Source organism: Garra rufa, chromosome 3, assembly GCF_049309525.1.
Source record: "Garra rufa chromosome 3, GarRuf1.0, whole genome shotgun sequence".
In the NCBI taxonomy this organism is placed as follows: Eukaryota; Metazoa; Chordata; class Actinopteri; order Cypriniformes; family Cyprinidae; genus Garra; species Garra rufa.
Window position 1 is genome coordinate 40,078,006 of NC_133363.1, and position 22,864 is coordinate 40,100,869.

Here is a 22,864-nt window from a genome sequence, read left to right on the forward strand (position 1 = left end):
TTGCAAATTGGTGTGTCTTACCATATTATTTTAATGTATTATCTTAAAGGGATAGTTGCCCCAAAAATGAAAATTTGATGTTTATCTGCTTACCCCCAGGGCATCCAAGATGTAGGTGACTTTGTTTCTTAAGTAGAACACAAATGAAGATTTTTTTTCCTCAAACTGTTCCAGTCTGTTTGTCATTTGAAGGTAGTGGATGGGCACCAAACCTTTGAAAGTAAAAAAAAAAAACATGTACAGACAAATCCTAATTACACCCCGTGGATGGTGATGATACATTGGTTTTTGTGAGAAACTGAACAGTATTTATCTCATTTTTTACTTTTGACACACATCCACGTCCAACTGTCCTGAGCACGAGCTCAGAATCTGGCGCGTTACCTGTGTACGCGCTCTGGTGTAGTATACGCAAACGAACGCAAATCGGTAAACAGTCCTGGATGAGTTCGTGCAAGTAAACGTAATCTTTTAGCTTTAAATCGGTTTAAACAAACTGGATATGCGCAAGTAAGTACCATTTTGAATAGCCGCTATACCCACAATCTCTGTGCACTGTGTAAACAATGAGTGTCGTATAAACTCGACAGATCGCTTCCGGCATTTGCGTGTACTACACCAGAGCGCGTGCTCAGCATCCGGCATGTTACATGTGTACGCGCATAGGACAGTTGGATATATCAGGTAAAAAAATAATATAAATACTGTTCAGTTTCTTGCAAAGACCGATCGTTTTGTGTCTTAAAACCTTAATGTATCGTCACGAGCAGCAGGGTTTAATTTGGTTTTGTCTGTTTTTATTTTACTCTTAAAGATTTGGTAACCATTGACTGCCATTATTTCACTGACAGACTGCGACGGTTTGAGTTAAAAATCTTCCTTTTTGTTCTACTGAAGAAACAAAGTCACCTGCATCTTGGATGCCCTGGGTGTAAGCAGATAAACATCAAATTTTCATTTTTGGGGCAACTATCCCTTCTCACTGTTTATTGCATGTTATTTCCTTATAGCAGCTAATGAATTGGAAGTCTGAGGGAAACACTGTAATCAGTTTTACATTTTTTTTTTCATCAAAAGCCTTCATATTAGCAACATATTTAAAAACTGACCCAGTTGATTTATACTCAGATAGCACACGTACGACTGCAAGGTGTCTGTTAAAGATCGTTTGATTTGGAAAGCATCTGCTGTGTACAAACATCTGACAGACGTCTGTAAGATGTCAGTTTTAAATACATTCTAATTCATAAACATCTTAAAGACATCTAATAGACATCTATTAAACATCTGATAGGAAACATCCTATAGGCGTATTGCAGTTGAGCAAACACTCTAAAAAATACATCTTCCAGATGTAAATGCAGAAGTTTGCCAGAACGTGTAAGTGGATTAATGAAGAACAAATGTGACACCTTTATATATAATAAATGTATTTTATTGTGATTTTGGAAAAAAGAAATCACTGTCAGAGTCTTGCTAAAACATCATAACACTTCAACTTTTATAAACATTGCATTGTTTACGTTGAGGCCCATCCAAAAAAGCCCACTGGAGGTGCTCATAATCCTGAGCTCTTTAAACATCAACATTGTCTATTTACAAAAAAATAAAATAAAAATAGGCTATAGCAGGTTTGCAAGTAATTGAATAATTATACTTATTAGCCACATGAGCTATATTTGCATTGTTGCTGCATCAGTACAAATTGGCCAGTATATCAAAACAGAGACACTTTGTTTTGGATATCAGCTTATAAATAATTTTGTAGCATGGAAACATTTTTCTCTTTGAGAGTCAATGTCCCATTGTCCGAACTACTATTTACAATACAATCAAATATCATTTAAATGATTCATTAGAGAGTAAAAGGGGAAACTGACCCTGGACCACAAAACCAGTCATAAAGGTTTTGAAATTATACATAATCTGAAAGCTAAATCAATAAGCTTTCTTTGATGTATCATTTGTTAGGATACGACTGAAAAAAAGGGTGCAAAAAAAATAAAATATTGAGAAAATCACCTTTAAAGGTGTCCAAATGAAGATCTTAGCGATGCATATTAATAATCAAAAATTAAGTTTTGATATATTTATGGTACAAAAAAATCTTTATGGAACATGATCTTTACTTAATATCCTAATGATTTTGGCAATACATTGTATTGTTGGCTATTGCTACAAATATACCCGTGCTACTTATGACTGGTTATGTGGTCCAAGGTCACATTTGTGGGTAAAAATCATATATTAATGATTGGTCTTACAACATTTATGTGCAGGAGAGGGAAATGCACTGACTGTTAATAATCCCTGTAAAACAAACAAAGGTTGGCAAAGACAACATTTAGTCCTGTTGACACCATATGTGTAACACGTAAGAGCTAAAAAGGAAAAATGATCTACATCACAAACTAAACAACATGAGAGTGAATAATTAATGACAGAATTTTTTCATTTTTGGGTGAACTATCCCTTTAATATATTAAGACTAAAACCAAATTACCTCTGGCAAACTGTCCCTTTTGTCAAAGAACTATTATTAAGTCAAGACAAAGAAAACGACTGCACTTTCTAAGTGCAAGAAAGAGCTGAAGACTCCAAGAGCCCTTCAGTAAAAGGCCGCAATAGTAGTATTACATTAGCTACAGAACAATATCTACTCGCCAAAACTGAAATGCCCAGCGGAAAATATCCCTAAGACCTGAAGCTTTCTACAGTGAAGAGATGTGTTTAAGCTTATCATGAATCAACACTAGCCCAAAACCAGAGGACTGATTAGACATCAACTTTCCCTTCTCTCATAACTGTCACTGTGGATGTAGTGTCTAACTATCTCCACGGACAGCTTTCTGGAGGACCCTGAGACGGGACATGACCTCATCCCAGTCCAGATATGCTCCTTCTAGATGTCTCAAGTTCTGACCTCGTGACTGGTAACTCTTTCGGCCGTGCAGCAGACGCCAGTTATCAAAGGTCACCAAGTCACCTGTGCAGAGATGAAATGAACAACCAGCATCAGTCTCTTATTCATACATTGTCATATTTGGTTTAGTAAGAAGGATAGCAGCAAAGAGCAAGCTTTTGGGATTCAAAAAACTTGAAACATGGGATAATTCTAGTGAATGTTTTGAAAACCCTGGCATTAGATTTAAAATGGAAAAATCTCATCCCAAATTCATAAGACATTTAAGTTGATAGAAAATCCTTCCTCTGTGCCTATTATGCAATTATGACCGTCAACTATAGTGTGGGCCATATTGGCGGCACGGAACATAAACAATGGCATGGAACCGAACAAAACTCGCATATTTTGCTGATTATTGCTGGTCAATTATTGTCATGTTTTGGGCTGTACTAATCGATCGGACAGGGGAAACATCTGGAGTACTACAAACTGCCAAAGTTAAAACAAATCAAGGAGAAGAGAGCAAAAAACTGTCTGAGGAACAAAAGACGTTTGTGGTTGGCCAAACTGAACCAGGATTTCCAGGGCAAGAATCTTGACAACATTCAAGTTCGTTTTTATAATTTCCAGTCAGGTAGGTGAAATATTAGGCTAATATCTTAAGTAATACTGCTTGTACGAATCTTTATCACTTATTAACTATAGTTTGTCAAAATATTGCGTGCTCTCCTGCATACTAGTCCTTCGCTATATGATTTAGCTGCTTCCACACATGGTTTAGACAGTATGAACTAGCAGAACAACGTATTTGGTAGTATATAACCCATGCAAACCATGCTGTTGTTTACATCCGAGTACCGCCAATATGGCCGCACATACAGTTAACTGACCAAACCATGACGTAAGTGCAAATATAGTACAAATGTAAGCTATAACTGTGTGGCTCTTTCTGACCAGACTTACCTGGTTCCATTCTGTAAGTGAACACATTTTCAGGCCTGCTGAGCAGCTCCACAAAGGCCTTTAGAGACGAGTAGAAGGGCTGAACCTTATGCAGAGGTATATCCAGCACCGAGTCTCGTGTGGCGTTGTTGTAGTTGATCCTCGTCACCCGACCCTCAGAGTCCACACTGCACATTACATACAAGTTAGTATTAAAAGTTACCAGAATTAATGAGAACTAACGTTACCACAGTGTGATGTTGTTTATAACTGCGTCGAAACGAGCAACCATTTTGGAACGGTTTGGAACAACATGTCGGATACAAAAATGACGGCAGAATTTTCTATCCTAATAAACACATTCATTCGTAGATATTTAGCTCTTATGAGTCTTAGTTCCACAACTGACCATGAGATGGTGCTGTTTTACATTACTTCAGTGTAGTCAGAGTTTGATGACGATGAGATGTGACAACGTTAATCCGTTGCATTAGCTATGCGTGATTATGTGCGTATGTGTGCGTCTGCTGGAGCCACAGTCTGTCTTACTCTATAATGTGGTTTTTGGACTGCACACTGAAGTCACAGTAGTCAGCACCGCTGTCGGTGAAATCCACCCTGAGAGAGGAGAGGATGTTAAACGCCTCGGGATCCTCCCTACGGAGCTGCTCCACCATGTGAAACCCATCAACCACCTCACTCTCACCGCCCTGATCGGCCTGACGGACACAATGTAGGAACTGCACCTACACACAAAACCAGTGGTTACACACACACATACTGTAGGAATTTCAACAGCAGTCCTCTCAGAAAAATCATTAATTATTTAATTTTATTTTATTATTTATTTAGGGCGTAGAAATATTTCATCTATTTAGGGTTTAGCTTTAATTAGCTTAATTTGAAAAACACAGTCTCTTCATGATCTAAACAAGAATGCATATATTCACTTAATGAGTAACGCAGCACAGGATGATATGTGTATGTGTGTGTATGTACCTTGTATTTATCACGTTCTGGGGACCAAATGTCCAAGGATTGTAATACCAGTAAATTTTGACTTTGTGGGGACATTTCTTAGGTCCCCATGAGGAAACAGGCTTATAAATCATGCACAATGAGTTTTTTTGGGGAAGTAAAAGTGTGCACAATCTCCTGTGAGGGCTAGGTTTAGGTGTAGGGCCATAGAAAATACGGTTTGTACAGTATGAAAACCATTACGCCTATGGAATGTCCCCATAAAACATGTAAACCCAACGTGTGTGTGTGTGTGTGTGTGTGTGTGTGTGTGTGTGTGTGAGAGAGAACTCACCCCAGGTGGATGGTGCAGAGCCGGGTAATCTGTGTGCAGGTTCAGTTCTCCAGAAGTGTAGGCAACATTGTTAGCCATGGGTTTGTCCTCCACTTGCCACGTGTGTCTGTGAAATCACAGAGGGGGCGATAGATCAGAACAGGTGACTCTGGGCTTGTAAAGTTTTACTGCATCTCTCCATGTATTTATTGTAGGAAACCACAGCCGTAAAATGCTTACTCGATTTAGTACGGTCTTGAGAGTGAATTTAAAGACTAAGGAATCACTTCAATGAACAAAGCAGACATTTTTGTTGTGACAACGCAGTGCAAGAACTTAATAGTGATTTTTTGGTCATGAATTTTTGGTGAACCACAAAGAAAAAAAAGTGCCATATTGGAGATACTTTGATGTTAACAACAGCATGGATTGTACATTTAATGTACTATTGAATATGTTGTTCTGCTAATTTATGCTGTCTAAACCACTGAGAAAAAATATGTGGAAGCTTTTAAATCATATGGAGAAGAACTTAGTAAGTAGGAAAGAGCACAATATTCGACAAACTAAAGTTAATAGGTGGTAAAGATATGTACAAGCAGTATTAATTTAATAAATATTAGCTTTAATATTTCACCTGCCTGACTGGAAATGATAAGAACAAACATGAATGTTGTCAAGATTCTTGCCCTGGAAATCCTGGTTCAATTTGGCCAACCACAAACCACTTTTATTCCTCAAACAGTTTTTTGCACTCTACTCCTTGATTTTTATATAACTTTTGGCAGTCTATATTAGTCCAAACGTTTTTTTTCCCCGGTCCGACCGATTAGCACAGCCCAAACATGACAATAATTGACCATTTTTCAGCAGCAATAATCAGAAAAATATGCAAGTTTTTTTTGGTTCAGTGACATCGTTTACATTTAGTGCCGCCGACATGGCCGATTGGTGACACGTTGTGAAAACACTAGGGCTGTCCCCGACTATGAATTTTCATAGTCGAATCAGAATTTTCGAATCTTTCTATAGTCGACCGATAGTCGAATCATCTAGGCTTATGTGTGTGTGTGAATGGGTTAGGAGGGGCAATTAGACATTGAGCACCCCCATATTGGCAAAATGGAATGATGCTCGTTTCACCCGCGAAGATTCGACTGTGAGATCGGTGGTCGAATCAGGCTCCGCATATCGATGCATCGAATCTTCGACTATTCGGGGACAGCCCTAGAAAACACTATGGTTTTTTCACTGTTTTATTTCTAAAATTAACTGAATTTTGCTCTAGATATTAATAGATTATCTGAATACAAGTCTGACACAACTTAGTTTCTTTTCTTAGCTATTTTACTAGAAGTAACAAATAAAATAGGAAACAGATTTTTTACAAGACTTTAACAGACAATAAAAAAGCAAATGCTGATTATGTAATGATGTTACAGAGATCATTACTTATCCAGAACTAGACTTTTTGATTCAGTTGATTCATCTGGAAACACTATTTTATTTTTTTTTCCATTAAAAAGGATAAAAAAATAAATAAACATTGTAACCCTTATTCACTTTGGTAGCCCAAACCTAGAGGAATTTTATACTTCTGTGAAAAACAGTTTCTCCTGTTGTCAATTTGAAAACAAAGGAAGGAAGAAGAGTGTGAAAGAGGAGTATGTGTGGCTTTTCAAAAGGAAATTAGACAAATTAGTGGTTTCAATAAGGTAGTTAAGACCATATTAGAGACCGGAATCCTCCATGACAGACACACCATGGCCTCCTCCTTCAGCCTGAAGATCCCTAGCCAGTAAAACCTTGATTTGGCAGATGCGGTGCTTTTTGTTCCAGTCAGGGTCAGGTGAAGCAACTTTTTGTCCAGTTTGAGTGAGCTCCTGGGGCTAGTGCACTGTTAAATCACTCAGCTTGTCACATAACAGGTGTCAGCTGAGAGGGAGCTCACATGCGTGGATTGTGATTACAGCCAGAAGCTTACGGTGTGTCTGTCTCTGTTCTCTCTTCTCTCCAGCTCCTCTATCTGTCTGTCCTAGGCTGTGGTTTCCATTCACTCATCCTTTCTTATTAAAAATGTTCTTGCGAGAGGCTTTGGTGTCTAGCAAGAAAATACATCACAGTTTCAATAGATTAATAAAATTGGCGTACTAAGTCTAGTACGATGGAACAAGTTGAACCGAACCGAAAGCAAAGCTCTTTCACACCATTTTGCATTCGTTCAGATGGCGTAAGTAGCAGGTTTTGTTTCTGTTTTTTAAGATGGAACATTGTTCTGATTGTTGGCCAACGGTTACAGCACAAAATGCTTTCATCAAAGGATGGTGTGGACAGATGACTCATAATGTGACAATTTTATTCAAACGAAACAGCCCAATGGACTGGCTCTATGCTTGCATTACCAATTTTATACACTACCTTATTCTTAAGTCAACAGCCAAGATGTGTGTTGCAAAAAGAGAATTAAGGACTAGAAAGAAAGGTAATAGCAACCGTTATTCTTCTCAGGGATGGACAAAATAACTGAAATACCTGACAACATACCACTACCAAGTATAATGGCAGGTAAGGTCATTCATTGCCTAATTATAATCCTTCTTAAATGCTGTCTAACAAGTTTTGGTGTTCTAAAAAACTAGCTATTGGGGTCAGTAAGTTGTTGTTTTTAATACTTTTATTCAGCAAGGTGGCATTAGGGACCAAAAGTGACAGTAAAGACGAATAATACTACAAAACTACACTGTAAAAAGTTTTCACCAGATTCAATTTAAAAACCTAAGTTCAGCAGCTGCCTTAAGTGTTTAAGTTAAATCAGCTTAAAACTACAAGTCATTTTAACTTATTACAATAAAATGAGTTGATATAACCTGTGAGTTTAAATGACTTAAGTTGATTTAACTTAAAATCTTAAGGCAGCTGCTAAACTTAAAGGTGCAATGTGTAATATTTAAGATGATCTCTAGACAGAAATGCAATATAGTATACATAACTATGTTTTCAGGGGTGTATAAAGACCTTACTTAATGAACCATTATGTTTTTATTACCTTAGAATTATCAGTTTATATCTACATACACCGCGGGTCCCCTCACATGGAAGTCGCCGTATTGTTTCTACAGTAGCCCTAAACGGACAAACTGCTCTACAGATCGCGTTTCATCACTGTTGTTCTAGCGGAAAAACACTGACACAATGATGAACATGTAACTGTAATATTCACAATAACATTGTTTTATTGAATTATTAAGTAAATATAATTGCTTAATTTACGTTTTAAAAGAAACCCAATTACTCTTTGCTGTCTAAAACGACGACATCTTAATCCCGTGTCGGCTGCCGTAGCTTCTGTAAAGGGAGGGGTGAGCGGTGGACGGGAGCCGTTGGTTGCAATTCACAATCTCACCACTAGATGCCGCAAAAATCTACACACTGCACCTTTAAGTTTTTAAGTTGAAACTGGTAAAAACTTTTTACAGTGTATATAGCTATAAAATATAACTTATTTAACACCATATTTCTGGTATTATTCATCAAACTACTTTGACATGGTTCGCTTTTTAATCTAAACCGCTTAAGCAGATTGTGTTAGCATTTTGTTAGCCTGTTCTTTTACACGCTCTCGCTCCAAGTTCATCAAACAACTGCGGTAAGTCGGAATCATTGAACAATCACGGTGAGTTCAAGATGGACTCCGTCTTATAAAATGGCTTTGGCTGTTTGAGAGAATCCTCAGACCTTATGAGACAGATGTCCTGACCCATACATATCTCCTACTATGTTTTCAACAGACATTGTGGTTTGAGGGACTTTTTATTTGCTTCAATTATAAACCTGTCCAGATGTAACGCATTAGGATGGAAGATCAGACCACATTACTCACCACACCGTTTTACTTTTTCCATGAACGATAGGTCTGTGCTCTTTGCAGCAGGTTATTTGTATTTCATTGTAGATTTTGGAGTGAGAATGGCAGTTCTGGCATAAATAGCAGTTTTGCACAATTTTTGGTGTAAACTCAGTCACAGATGTTCAAAATCAGTTTAACGATTTCTGAAATGGTATTTTTGAGAAACTTAGAGTACTACCACTGTGTTTGTAATAGAGGGTTTGCGCTTATGTCACGATTTGGTCAGTTACCCGGATGCGTGGGCATATTGGTGATACTTGGATGTAAACAACAGCAAGGTTTACATGGTTAATGTACTACTAAATACGTAGTTCTGATCATTTATGCTGTCTAAACCATGGAAAAACCATGTGGGAGCTGCTAAATCATATAGAGAAGGACTTAGTCAAGCAGAAAGGGACGCAATATTTTGACAAACTAAAGTTAATAGGTGGTAAAGATACGTGCGATCAGTATTAAGATATTAATGTTAAATTTGTCAAGATTCTTGCCCTGGAAATCCTGGTTCTGTTTGGCTAACCACAAACACTTTTTGTTCCTCAACCGTTATTTGCCTCCTTCTCCTTGATTTGTTATAACTTTTGGCAGTGTATAGTACTCCAAATGTTTTTTTTCCAGTCTGACTGATTAGTACAGCCCAAAACTTGACAATAACTGACCACTTTCAGCAGCAATAATCAGCTAAATATGCGAGCTTCGTTCGGTTCAGTGGCATTGTTTTCATTCAGTACCGCCAGTATGGCCAATTGATGACATGTTGTGAAAACACTCTATATTTCCAGTGACAAAATATTTTTGCATACAGTATGTTCTTGATCACAGGGTAAGTAGTAATACTTGTTGTCAGTATGAAAATGAATCCTATTATCCCACTGTCTGCTCACTAACATTGTTAAATCATTATAATTATATAAGAATAGGCATCTCATTGCTTTAAGTAGAGTGTAGCCAAAGCTTCAGACCATACCCATAAAAGGTGAGCCGTAGATACCCAATCCTCTGACTCAGTCTGGCCACCTGGCCCTGCTCTGCCGGCGCCCCCCTCAGGTAGACAATGCCAGTGCGTCTCAAAGCTTCTAGCCAGGCCAGGGCAGCCTTGTCATCGTGTAATACTTCCTGAAAATCTCCTGTAGGGATCTGCAGACTTGAATCCCAGTATTCACGCTCTGAAACACAGATAAGTACATAAAGAAACATTACAGTACACAATACAAAGCAATAACACAGCTTAGTGTCTACTCTAGTGTCATGACCCTAAAATAATTTATTTTCATAACTTTTAAACAGTTTTTTGAGATTTGATTAATTATTTGTTATTTAGCAACTCGCAAGCCTAGTTCAGGAAACTCTGTATTGGAAAGTCCAGTGGTAAATTAAAAAACAAAGTCAAAAGTGGCTCAAGTCTACATAATTATGTGGGAATGATGTCAGCATTACTAAAAAGTAGCTAAAATCCTTTCCAAGCTAAACATGTTTTTCTTTCTATCTTTCCTATCTCTGTTACTCATTCTTTAAGCACCCTGATTTACAGTGCAAATAAACACATGGTAGAAAGAAACGCTGCACTTAGTGTCTGTCTTAACGTAATAAGGGAGTGTGTGTGTGTGTGTGTGTGTGTGTACCTTGTTTTTGTGACATATCAGGACACAAATTGGTGTAATAACATGGGTATGACATAGGTATTACAAGGAGAGGGTGACTTATGAGGACATTGCCCATGTCCCCACTTTTCAAAAGGCTTATAAATCATACAGAATACGTTTTTTTGAGAATGTAAAGATATGCACAATCTCCTGTGAGGGCTAGGTTTAGGTGTAGGGAAGGTGTAGGGTGATAGAAAATATCGTTTGTACAGTATAAAAACCATTACGTCTATGGAATGTCCCCACAATTCACAAAAACAAACATGTGTGTGTGTGTGTGTAAGGGTTAAGGCCAGAACACATTGGTCAGAACACTGTGTGAGGGCCTGCGTGTTTGAAGGAATACTACTGGAAAACTCTGGTTCTTATGTCTGCTTCCACAGATGGCCTCTAGAGAAATGTTCACGTGAGAGCAAACTTTCTGCACTTATGTCTGTAATTCATGGCTTGGACCTCTGTGCTGTAGAAGTATTTTTCAGCCCTGCACCTCTTTCTCAGCTTCTCTCAATTTAGAAAACTGTTCCACTGGAGAATTTTTCATGTAGAGAATCCAGAAATCTACTAATCCATAGTTCAGGACCATCAAGTGAAAGAACTGCTGACTAATTGTTATATTTCTAAATTATTTCTAATCCACAAATATTCCACAATATTACTGATTTGATCAAATAAATGCAGCCTTGGTAAGCAATAAGAGACTTTCCATCTGGCACAGATACTCGTCTCAATATACTTTGTCATGACGTATGCTTCAGATTTCTTAGATGTACAGTTGAGGTCAAAAGTTTACATACACCGATCGGCAAAATGTTAATTCTTTTACCAAAATAAGAGGGATCATACAAAATGCATGTTATTTTTTATTTGGTACTGACCTGAATAAGATATTTCACATAAAATACATTTACGTAGTCCACAAGAGAAAATAATAGTTTATGAATTTATGAAAATGACCCTGTTCCAAAGTTTACATGCACTTGATTCTTAATACTGTGGTGTTACCTGAATGATCCACAGTTGTGTTTTTTATTAGTGATAGGTTGTTCATGAATCCCTTGTTTGTCCTGAACAGTTAAACTGCTTGCTGTTCTTCAGAAATATTCTTCAGGTCCCACAAATTCTTTGTTTTTGTTTTTTTTAGCATTTTTGTGTATTTGAACCCTGTCTAACAATCACGGTATGATTTTGAGATTCATCTTTTCACACCGAGTACAACTGAGGGACTCATACACAACTATTACAGAAGGTTCAAACACTCACTGAGGCTTCAGAAGGAAACACGATGCATTAAGAGCAAGGGGTGTAAACTTTTGAACAGAATGAAGGTGTACATTTTTCTTATTCTGCCTAAATATATGTATTTTGTTTCATTTAGTACTGGCCTTCAGAAGCTACTTACATGTTTCCCAGAAGACAAAGTAAGTTAAATTTACCCTGATCTTCAAATTCAAAAGGTTTTTTACTCTAAATGCATTCTTCTGTAATAGTTCCATAGTTGTCCTCAGTGTAAAAAGATGGATCTCAACATCTTGTTGGGAAGGGTTCTAATGCACAAAAATGCTGAAAAACCAACAAATTTGTGAACCTGAAGGATTTTTCCGAAGGCTCTCATGAACAACTATCACTAAAAAAAAAAAAAACAACAGCTGTGGATCATTCAGGTAACAACACAGTATTAAGTATCAAGTGTATGTAAACTTTTGAGCACGGTCATTTTTATAAATTCAACTATTATTTTCTCTAGTGGACTATATGTAAACATCTTTTATGTGAAATATCTTATTCAGGTCAGTACTAAATAAAAAATAACGTGAATTTTGTATGATCCCTCTTATTTTGGTAAAATTTTAAAACATTTTGCAGATGTAAATGTTTGACTTCAACTGTATAAGACCTGTCTCTTTGTGGCTCATAACTAACATTCTGTGAATAGAGGGCTTGAGATCTAAACAATGAAAGATGGGGGAATGTTTAGGAAACCTGTCTAAAAACATTTATTGATGCATTTCTGTTTGGCATCACTAGAGGCACTGAAATAAAACATGGCTGTTTGTTACTGAATGCACATTTGCTAGATTAGAAAAATGCTTCAGCAGTTTTACTAAAATTGTATTTTGTTAACACCAACCATAGTTATAATAAAATGTCTAGTTTCAAATTGACAAAATGCATTGAAAACAGATGTAACCCTGAGTGAGGAAACCCTGTTGCTAAATCAGTCATGATAATACACTGACAGAAATAAGAATATGCAATCATATAAACCTGCAATCAAGTTAACGCAAACAAATCTAGAACTGACTGACAGACAAGACAGAGAAAATACCCACAATCTAACACTAACATTAAGGTTCTGGCATGAATTTGACTGAAAAAGAGAGAGAAAGCGAGTGAGCTGGGCACTGGGCCCAGGGTGAAGTGGTTAAGTCAGTTCAGGTCAGTAATGTTGGGCTCTTATGAGCGTGTAATGTGTAATATTCTCTGTCTCGCTGACATACTAGGGTTTCCTGGCAGTGTTAATGCTGACTTCAGAGCCAGAGATTAATATCATGCTATCAGTCTGTCCAGCTGGGGCTTCTGAGACACTTTAATAAAAGCTGACTTTATTTTTCAATGACCCTTTCAGTCTCTAAAACAGATGGAAACACATACATTTATGCACACAAAGGCATGCCGGAAAAGAAAGGTGTCAGCTTATGTGCGCTTGAACAGTTTCCTTCAGCATATCCTCTGTGATTTTTCCAGCCACGGTAATGTGAAGCCGTGGCTGCCGTAGCTGGCAGGCGGCTACGTCCAGTCAAACTCAGTCAACAGAGTCCCTACTGAGAGCTCAGCACAGAGCAGAGTTCAGCAAGAACAGGACAGACAGAAGCTCAAAAACCACTTACAGTGATCATTTTCAAATGGGATATGGAAAATGGATTTGTATGATTTAAATAACTCAATGTGCATGTGTGCAGCATCCTAAAAACAGTTTTTCAAGAAAATGAAGTAAGACACCTCTTTTGAGTCGAGCCATTAGTTTTCCATAGGCCATTTGGAAAATAAGGTTTTAGAAGTACTTCTTCAACTGTTATTTAAGTAATCTTACTCTCTGTCCTGTGCCAGTGTGGTCTTTTTCTGTGTGGGAATGGTGAACTGTTTTTCATCTAATGCAGCATGTGACCGTTTTGCTGTTTTTGAACTTAGATGGGAACAATGCGGTCTTGGTGCTCTGAAGGATCATGATGTCACTGCATGCATGATGTCAGCTGAACCAGGACATGCTGAAACCACAGTAAAGCACACTTGTGCCCTCTTGTAAATGAGACAGAGCCATACTAGAAAACCTCCTTAAGTGGATCAGTTCACTGGGTCACGAAAAATTCTACTGTGCTTTATTCTTTCAAGAAAAATAACTCTTTCTATTTTAATGTTACTGTATAAATTATTTTTATTCTTGTGATATAAAAGCTGAATTCAGCAGCCATTAGTCCAGCCATTGTCACATTTTCTTATTATAATCAATGCTAAACAAAAAACAGCTTTGCTGCTTAACATCCTTGAGGAAATGTTTATGCATTTTCTTGGAATTCTGTGATGAATAGTAAGTTCAACAGAACAGCATTTATGTCAAATAAAAATGTCCTCTAAGATTAGAATTGTCTTTACTGTAATTTATAATCAAGGATCAATGCATCCTTATCTCTCAAAAAAAAACTTTTAAAGGGGACATTGGATACAAAATTCACTTTTACATGGTGTTTGCATATAAATGTATGTTAGCAGTATGTGGACACAACCACCCTACAATGATAAAAATCCATTCACTCTTTTTTTTTTTAATCCCCAAAAAACCTTAACAGTCTTAGTTATCAAGCCATTTTGATTCTCTGAGCAGTATGGCATCATATTGCTCAGGCCCTGCCCATGATTGCTGACGGACTGTCCCGTATCAGTATATTTCCGTCCTCAGCCAGTTGTATGCTGTCAGCCATTTTCTTTACACTTGAGCAGCTGTAGCGACAACAATGTAAGTAATGCAAGTGTTTTGTATTTGGATGTAAAAGTGAACATAAGAGTTTCATTTTCTTCTAACATTAGTGACACTGAGGACGCAGTGGATTAGTTTTGTTTTTTGATGGTAATGTGCCAATGAATACACACAAAAATGGAAGAGAGGGGTGGAGTGAGCAGTAGCTCATTATCATTTAAAGAGACATGCACTGAAACGGGTCTCTGTTAACACAGCCATTTTTGACAAGGTATAAAAAGGTCTTGTTTTACACGACCATTGAGAAATTTTATCCAAAGTATGTTGCAGAAATTTTGTGAAGACCCTAAAGAATCATACCAACTTGTGGACAACAGGCATCCGATGTCTCAGTTAAATTGTTTTTAATACATTCACACAGCAATTTGGCCTCACTTCTGAAAAAAAACACCACAAAAATAAGCCACGTTCACCGCACTTAAATAAAACTTTGGAGTTCAAAAAAAAATTGATGCACCTCTTGGTCCTCTTCTGTAGAGAGATTAAGTAACACCATGAAGGACACATCAGTGGTCTACAAATGGTGCTAACCTGTCAGGAAATGGCTAATGGCAGATTACTGCCCAAGACAGACGTATTATCGCAAGGTGAGAGCTTTACAGGCCTCTTTCAGGCAGTTTGAAGAGAGTTTATATGGGAGGTCTTAAAGCGAGGGGCAGGACTGTCATATTATGTGCCAGTTAAGGAGCTTTGTTAAACACATGCAAGCCTTGTGTGTTTTACACCTCAGCTAGAAGCAGACACTTGTGATGTGTAGTCTATGTTTTAAACCGTGGAAGTTTATTGGTCGTCTTTTAGTTTTAAAGGGCACATGGGGATGCCTTTTGTGCCTTTGAACACAACAACAGCATAACTTCCTAAACTTTAAAGGGAAAAATCGCAATAGTAAGATGTTTAAAACTTTGTGGCCAACAAAATCTGTTGTAAACCCCCAGTGACATGCATTAATTTTGAACATTTAATCTTAAAATCTCAGGACACGTAAATATGGACAGGATGCTTGTTCTGGCAGACGCATCGTTCAGTCTGCTCCAACCGCAGCATCCCTCAAGAGTGGTGTAAGCACAACAGCTCACTCTTCTCAAATGGCCTTAAATCTCTATTCCATGTGGCAGGAAGTGGAAAAAGTCTTTCCATTAAGGGGCGATTCTGGGGAGAAATGCCTGCACACTACAAAAGTAGATGCTGTCCAGACCACACGCGCCACACATTAATTCAAATAATGCACAAATATTAACCTACATGATTGCATTTCAACTACATAAAGCTATCCTAAAAATCATTGTCTAAAACAAAAAACAAAACCCATCCGGGTTTCATTTTATTTAAAAAATTAAACTAAAAGAATCAGGAAAATGTGTTGTTTCGATTAAAAGTGTGCCTTAATAGTGGTAGTGTTGTGTCAGGATATCAACAAATATATTGGCTAGATTCACCTCACACACCCAAACAGTATATACCTGAATCAAGAGTATAATGACAAAACCAGGCTGAGAGCATTTTGTCTGCATAACTGGACTGCAGCTTTGCTATGTAAAGTACATTCCTTTATATTGGTCATGCATTATAAACCACAAAGGATTAGAGATGTATATAGCTAAAAAAAAAAATTGGTTATTTCAAAGATTATAGCAATGAACACAAATATATGGCAATGAACCTACCATTAAGGAAGAGCTCTTCTTGCAGAGCCTGTCTTGCCTCAGAAGAAAAACAGCGTTTCTTTAGCCAGTCGGGGTCAAACTCACTACTATGCTGATCAGGCCAAGTAATAGACACCTACAATGAGTTTCAGAAAAAAACAGGTTTAAGTACTATTTTAATGACTTGCATGTAAACCTAGCTGGAAAAGACTAAAATAGCTGATCTTCTGTGTGCTGGAGGAGCCTCCACCAGACTTCCTACCTGTCTTAACCAGCAATAATTACAATACTACATCAGATATACAGTGTTTAGGTGATGAAAATGTCTAAAGCACAGCTTACACAGAAGTCTGTTTCAAACCAAGCAACTTTTTGTTGGTCAACACAGTGAATATGTGTGACCATCTTAAAACTGGTGTGAAATCTTTTTTGTGAAATCACAAAAAAAAAAAAAAAAAAAAAACCTGACCAAAATAAGAGGGATCATGCAAAATGCATGATATTATTTTATTTAGTACTGACCTGAATAAGATATTTCACATAAAAGATGTTTCCATATGTGACCCTGGACCACAAAACCAGTCTTAAGTCGCTGGGGTATATTTGTAGCAATAGCCAAAAATACATTGTATGGGTCAAAATTATTGATTTCTATTTTATGTCAAAAATCATTAGGAAATTAAGTAAAGATCATGTTCCATGAAGATTTTTTGTAAAATTCCTACTGTAAACCTATCAAAATGTAATTTTTGATTAGTAATATGCATTGTTAAGAACTTAATTTGGACAACTTTAAAGGTGATTTTCTCAATATTTTGATTTTTTGCACCCTTAGATTCCAGATTTTCAAACAGATGTATCTCGGCCAAATATTGTCCTAGCCTAACAAACTATACATCAATAGAAGGCTTATTTATTGAGCTTTCATATGATGTATGTATCTCAGTTTTGTAAAATTTAACCTTATGACTGGTTTTGTGGTCCAGGGTCACATATAGTCCACAAGAGAAAATAATAGTTGAACTCCTAAAAATGACCCCGTTCAAAAGTTTACATACACTTGATTCTTAATACTGTGTTGTTACCTCAGTGATCCACAGTGGGGTTTTTTTCCATTTACTGATAGTTGTTCATGAGTCCCTTGTTTGTCCTGAACAGTTAAACTGCCTGCTGTTCTGTATTTTTGAACTCTTTCCAACAATGACTGTATGATTTTGAGATCCATCTTTTCACACTGAGGACAACTGGGGGCCTCTTATGCAACTATTACAGAAGGTTCAAACACTCACTGATGCTCCAGAAGGAAACACGATGGATTAAGAGCCAGGGGTGAAAACTTTTGGAATTTGAAGATTAGGGTAAATGTAACTTATTTTGCCTTCTGGGAAACATGCACGAATATTCTGTAGCTTCTAAAGGGCAGTACTAAATAAAATAAAAAATATGATATTTAGGCCAAATCAGAAAAATCTACACATCTTCATTGTTCAAAGTTAATCTCAATGCATAGTTTTACCTTCTGAAGAATCAGTGAGCATTTGAACCTTTTGTAATAGTTGGAAATGAGTCCCTCAGTTGTCCTCAGTGTGAAAAGATGGATCTCAAAATCATACAGTCATTGTTGGAAAGGGTTCAAATACACAAAAATGCTGAAAAACCAAAGAATTTGTGGGACCTGAAGGATTTTTCTTAAGAACAGCGGGCAGTTAAACTTCAGTTCAGGACAAAGAAGGGACTCATGAAAAACTATCACTAAAAAAAAAACACAGCTGATGTAAACTTTTGAACAGGGTCATTTTTATAAATTAAACTTTTATTTTTTCTTGTTGACTGTATGTAAACGTCTTTTATGTGAAATATCTTATTCAGGTCAGTACTACATAAAAAAAATAACATGCATTTTGTATGATCCCTCTTATTTTGGAAAAATAATTAACATTTTGCAAATTCTGCATGGTGTGTTTAAACTTTTGACCTCAACTGTAGATTCCTATCTAAATAAATGAATTTTGTTTACAAAATGTCACCTAACAGTACCTTTAGTCTCAGGATGTTTTAATACAGAGTCAGATTTAAAGGAATAGTTCATCCAAAAATGAAAATTCTTATTAACTCTCTTCATTTTGTTTCCAAACATCAAAGATGATAACTATAATGCTAATTATATAGATTTAAAAACAGTATAACAATGAGAGCACAGAGGAACAATATTGTTGAAATCACTATCAATGATAGCTAATCAATGAATGATAAAAACAATGACAGCCAATCAGAATCCACCCTGCATTTGTGATGACGAAACATCAGCATGTTCTTACAGTAAACAGAATGTTATCATGTGTGGGTGTGGATGATAATATAATTATTGTTATAATTATCTTTACAGTTACCGACCTTGATGTGAACAGGCCTTGAATTGTTAACTTTGCCATACAATGAAAATAAATGGCAATTAAGCTTTAAAAATGACGAAAAAGCACCACAGTGGAAAGTGAATAAACCTGGAATACAGCACAACGGAATGTTTATGGAATGCAACAGCTCTATTCCACTTCCACTTTCACTGTGTCAAAAAGAACAGCATTGACATTCTTCAAAACAAAAGTCATTTACATTTCAAATGACGTGATAATGAGTAAATGATGGCAGTTTTCAATTTAGGATGAACTATCCCTTTAAGCTTTGCTTACCAAGACCAACCTTATTGTCCATCAGCTGTACTTGGTCCATTCCAGTGTGCACATCTAGATTTGAGAACAACAGGCTGCGTGCTTGTGCTGACTGCAGTGTGCAGTGTGGACACTGGCAGTTGTCCCTTAACCAAGTGAATGGATAGAAACTGCAACTTCCATCATCCCAGTCAATTTGCAGTAGTCTTTCCTGGTCCATTGCCCGGGCCTGTCTAACTCCTGGACTCCCCCCAGTGAATGGCAGAGGAGCTGCTGCCAGTGTCTGATTCCCAATATGAGGTGTCTTGACCAGTTGAGGCCGACTGCTTGTCCCCTTCAGTGCCTGGATAGCACCTCTGGACACCCAGCGAGTAAGATAGGATAACATCCTGATTTGTGATTAGTTGGTCTCTGAGGACACAGAATGTATGAATGTTATTGCGTTCATATACCAGACACTCCCTTTCATACCACCTTTCACTCAGTAACTGGTTGAGTCACCACAGCAGAATGTGCTGTAAATAGTGGATATGAATGTGAGCAGTGAACAGGTATGACAAGTAAACATAAAGCAAAATGCTATCAGGCATCTGCAATTCCATTTTGGAGTCTTTAGTAATGTCACATTTTGCATTTTGACTTTTTTTTTTTTTATAAATACACAATTTTTTTTGTTTTTAAAGAAGTCTCTTTGCTCACCAAGCCTGAATTTATTTGATCTAAATTACAGCAAAAACAGTAAAAATGTAAAAAAAACATTTTTACCATTTAAAATAACTGCTTTATGTTTGAATATTTTTTAAAATGTAATTTATTCCTGTGATAAAAGATAAATTTTCAGCATCATTACTCCAGTCTTAAGTGTCACATGATTCTTCAAAAATCATTCTAATTTGCTGTTCAAGAATTATTATTCTTATTAATATTTAAAACAGTTGAGTGCATTTTTTTCAGGATTCTTTGATGAATAGAAAGATCCAAGGATCAGCATTTATCTGAAATTAAAAGCTTTCTCAGCTATGAAATCACAGGAATAAATTACATTTTAAAATATATTCAAATGTGACCCTGGACCACAAAACCAGTCATAAGGTTAAATTTGACAAAACTGAGATTTATACATCATATGAAAGCTCAATAAATAAGTTTTCCATTGATGTATGGTTTGTTAGGATAGGACAATATTTGTCCGAGATGCATCTATTTGAAATCAGAAATCTGAGGATGCAAAAAAATCAAAAAGACTGAGAAAATCACCTTTAAAGTTGTCCAAATTAGGTTCTTAACAATGCATATTACAAATGAAAAATTACATTTTGATATGTTTACAGTAGGAATTTTACAAAAAATCTTCATGGAACATGAACTTTACTTAATTTCTTAATGATTTTTGGCATAAAAGAAAAATCAAAAATTTTGACCCATGCAATGTATTTTTGGCTATTGCTACAAATATACCCCAGCGACTTAAGACTGGTTCAGGGTCACAAATATAAAACAGTTATTTGAAATAGTAAAAATAGACTGTTACTATTACTTACTTACTGTTCAAAAACTTTTGACTGGTAGTGTAAATCTTGATTATCAAAAAACTTTTGACGTAATAATGAGTTTTAAAAAACTAAAAAGGTTCTGCTGTACAGTCATCAAACTGCTTCAGAATGATTGCACAACTATTCAAAAGTTTGAGGTTGGTCAGATTTATGTTTTTGAAAAAAGTCTCTTATGCAGTCAATTAAAACAGCATAAATTTAAAATAGAAAGCTTTTGTGAATGCATAATTGTCTTTACTGTCACTTTTGATTAATTGAATGCATCCTTGCTGAATAAATGATTTAATTTCTTTTAAAATTTTAGTGAGTCCAAACGTTTAGAAGGTAGTGTAATAGAAACTTACAGTAAAATGTGTCAAATAAAATGTAAAATGTGTAATGTTTTGTTCCCTACACAATCACAAGCCAGCCTGGAGTTTTGTTTAGTTTGTTTTATATATGCAATTTATATTACATACTATAATTTATTTGATTCCTACAGAAGGCAGGTGACTGGCCGTTTGTTGTGCTGTTTGTCTGAAAGCCCAAAAGCTGAGTTAGCTCTTGATAAATGATTAATGCAATGACGTCATCCAGATCTGAATTAGCTGAATGACTGTAAGGGTGCGTAACTTTGTCTACACTCAGTACAAACAGTATTACATCAAAGTAATCAAGATAAAAGCAAAGCTAATCTGGGGCTAAGGTGACCAGATGACTTTAGCACTGCCATACTAATCAAACTTACTGAACTCTGCTCTTCAATCCTACTTGCACTAATCGGAAAAATGTGACTATTTTACACTTTGTTTATTTGGACAGTTTTACAGAAAATCTTAACCTAAGCAATAAAACATGAACAGTTGAACAGATTCATTACAATTTCAAATACACCACAAAACCCAAATTAATATATATAAAAGAGTATCCACTGTTCAGTGTCATAATCATAATAATAACAATAAAGAGTTTGCACTTATGTCACGGTTTGGCCAGTTACCCAGATGTGCGGCCAAATTGGTGATATTCGGATGTAAACAACAGCATGGATTGCACGGTTAATGTACTACTAAATACATTGTTCTGCTAATTTATGCTGTCTAAACCATAAAAAAAACGTGTGGAAGCTGCTAAATCATGTAGAGAACGACTTAGTAAGCAGGTAAGGGCGCAATATTTTTAAGTTAATAGGTGGTAAAGTTAAACTTTTGGCAGTCTATAGTACAGCCCAAAACATGCATAGAATATATATATATATATATATATAAATCATTTTTAGCAGCAATAATCAGCAAAATATGCTAGTTTTGTTCAGTTTAGTGGCATTTTTTAATATTTAGTGCTGCCAATATGGCCGACTGATCACACGTCATGATAATGTCATAAATTGTTTTAGTACATTTGGATGTCAAATTATCAGTGTTTTTAGTCCATTAATCCAAGTTATTTTATTCTGTTGGCAGCCATAGTTTCTTGTTAGATTTATACAGGTATGTGCCAAAAAATTAGAATATTGAGGGAAAGTCCATTTATTTCAATAAGTTGTTACAAAAAGTGAAACATGTATGTTATATTAGTTCACTACACACAAAGGGAAATATTTCAAGCCTTTATTTGTTGCAGTTTTAATGATTATGGATTAAATACAAACAAAATCCAGTATTTCACAAAATTAGAATATTTCATCTGACCAATAAAAAAAGGATCTTAAACGCATGTTGGCCTTTCTGAAAAGCGTGTAATGTATTGTATTATGTCCTCAGTACTTTGTTGGGCCTCCTTTTGCACTAATTCCAGCATCACGGCGGCGTGGCATGGAGGCGATCAGCCTTTGACACAGTTGAGGTGTTATGGTAGCCCAAGTTGCTTTGATATTGGCCTTCAGCGCATCTGCATTTCGGGGTCTCTGTTCCCTCATCTTACTTTTGACAATACCCCATAGATTTTCATTGGGGTTTAAGTCAGGGGAGTTTGCCGGCCAATCAAGTACAATTATTCCATGGCTATTAAACCAGGTACTGCTAGTTTTGGCTTTGTGGGCAGGTGCCAAATCCTGCTGGAAAATAAAGTCATCATCTTGTCGGCAGCAGGAAGGGCTCTAAAATTTCCTGGTAGACAGCTGCGTTGTCTTTTATCAAGTCCACAGTCAATGGACCCACACCAGCAGATGACATGACTCCCCAAACCTTCACTGACTGTGGACACTTCACACTGGACTTTAAGCAGCTTGACCTTTTGTGCCTCTCTGGTCTTCCTCCAGACTCTGGGACCTTGATTTCTAAATGAAATGCAAAATTTG

At 36.5% G+C, this 22,864-nt stretch overlaps 1 protein-coding gene across 1 annotated transcript in view; it reads right to left on the reverse strand.

The window, feature by feature from the left end:
- Positions 1 to 1,419: 1,419 nt before the first annotated feature.
- bbox1 (butyrobetaine (gamma), 2-oxoglutarate dioxygenase (gamma-butyrobetaine hydroxylase) 1) overlaps positions 1,420 to 22,864 on the reverse strand; it is a 25,082-nt gene continuing 3,637 nt past the window's right edge. The window contains exons 2-8 of the mRNA XM_073837056.1: positions 19,065 to 19,444; positions 16,386 to 16,500; positions 10,013 to 10,211; positions 5,160 to 5,265; positions 4,397 to 4,593; positions 3,869 to 4,035; positions 1,420 to 2,986 (exon numbers count right to left, since the gene is read on the reverse strand). Coding sequence (XP_073693157.1) covers positions 2,826 to 2,986; positions 3,869 to 4,035; positions 4,397 to 4,593; positions 5,160 to 5,265; positions 10,013 to 10,211; positions 16,386 to 16,500; positions 19,065 to 19,421 — 1,302 coding nt within the window. The 5' untranslated portion in view covers positions 19,422 to 19,444 and the 3' untranslated portion in view covers positions 1,420 to 2,825. The remainder of the gene's footprint in view (positions 2,987 to 3,868; positions 4,036 to 4,396; positions 4,594 to 5,159; positions 5,266 to 10,012; positions 10,212 to 16,385; positions 16,501 to 19,064; positions 19,445 to 22,864) is intronic.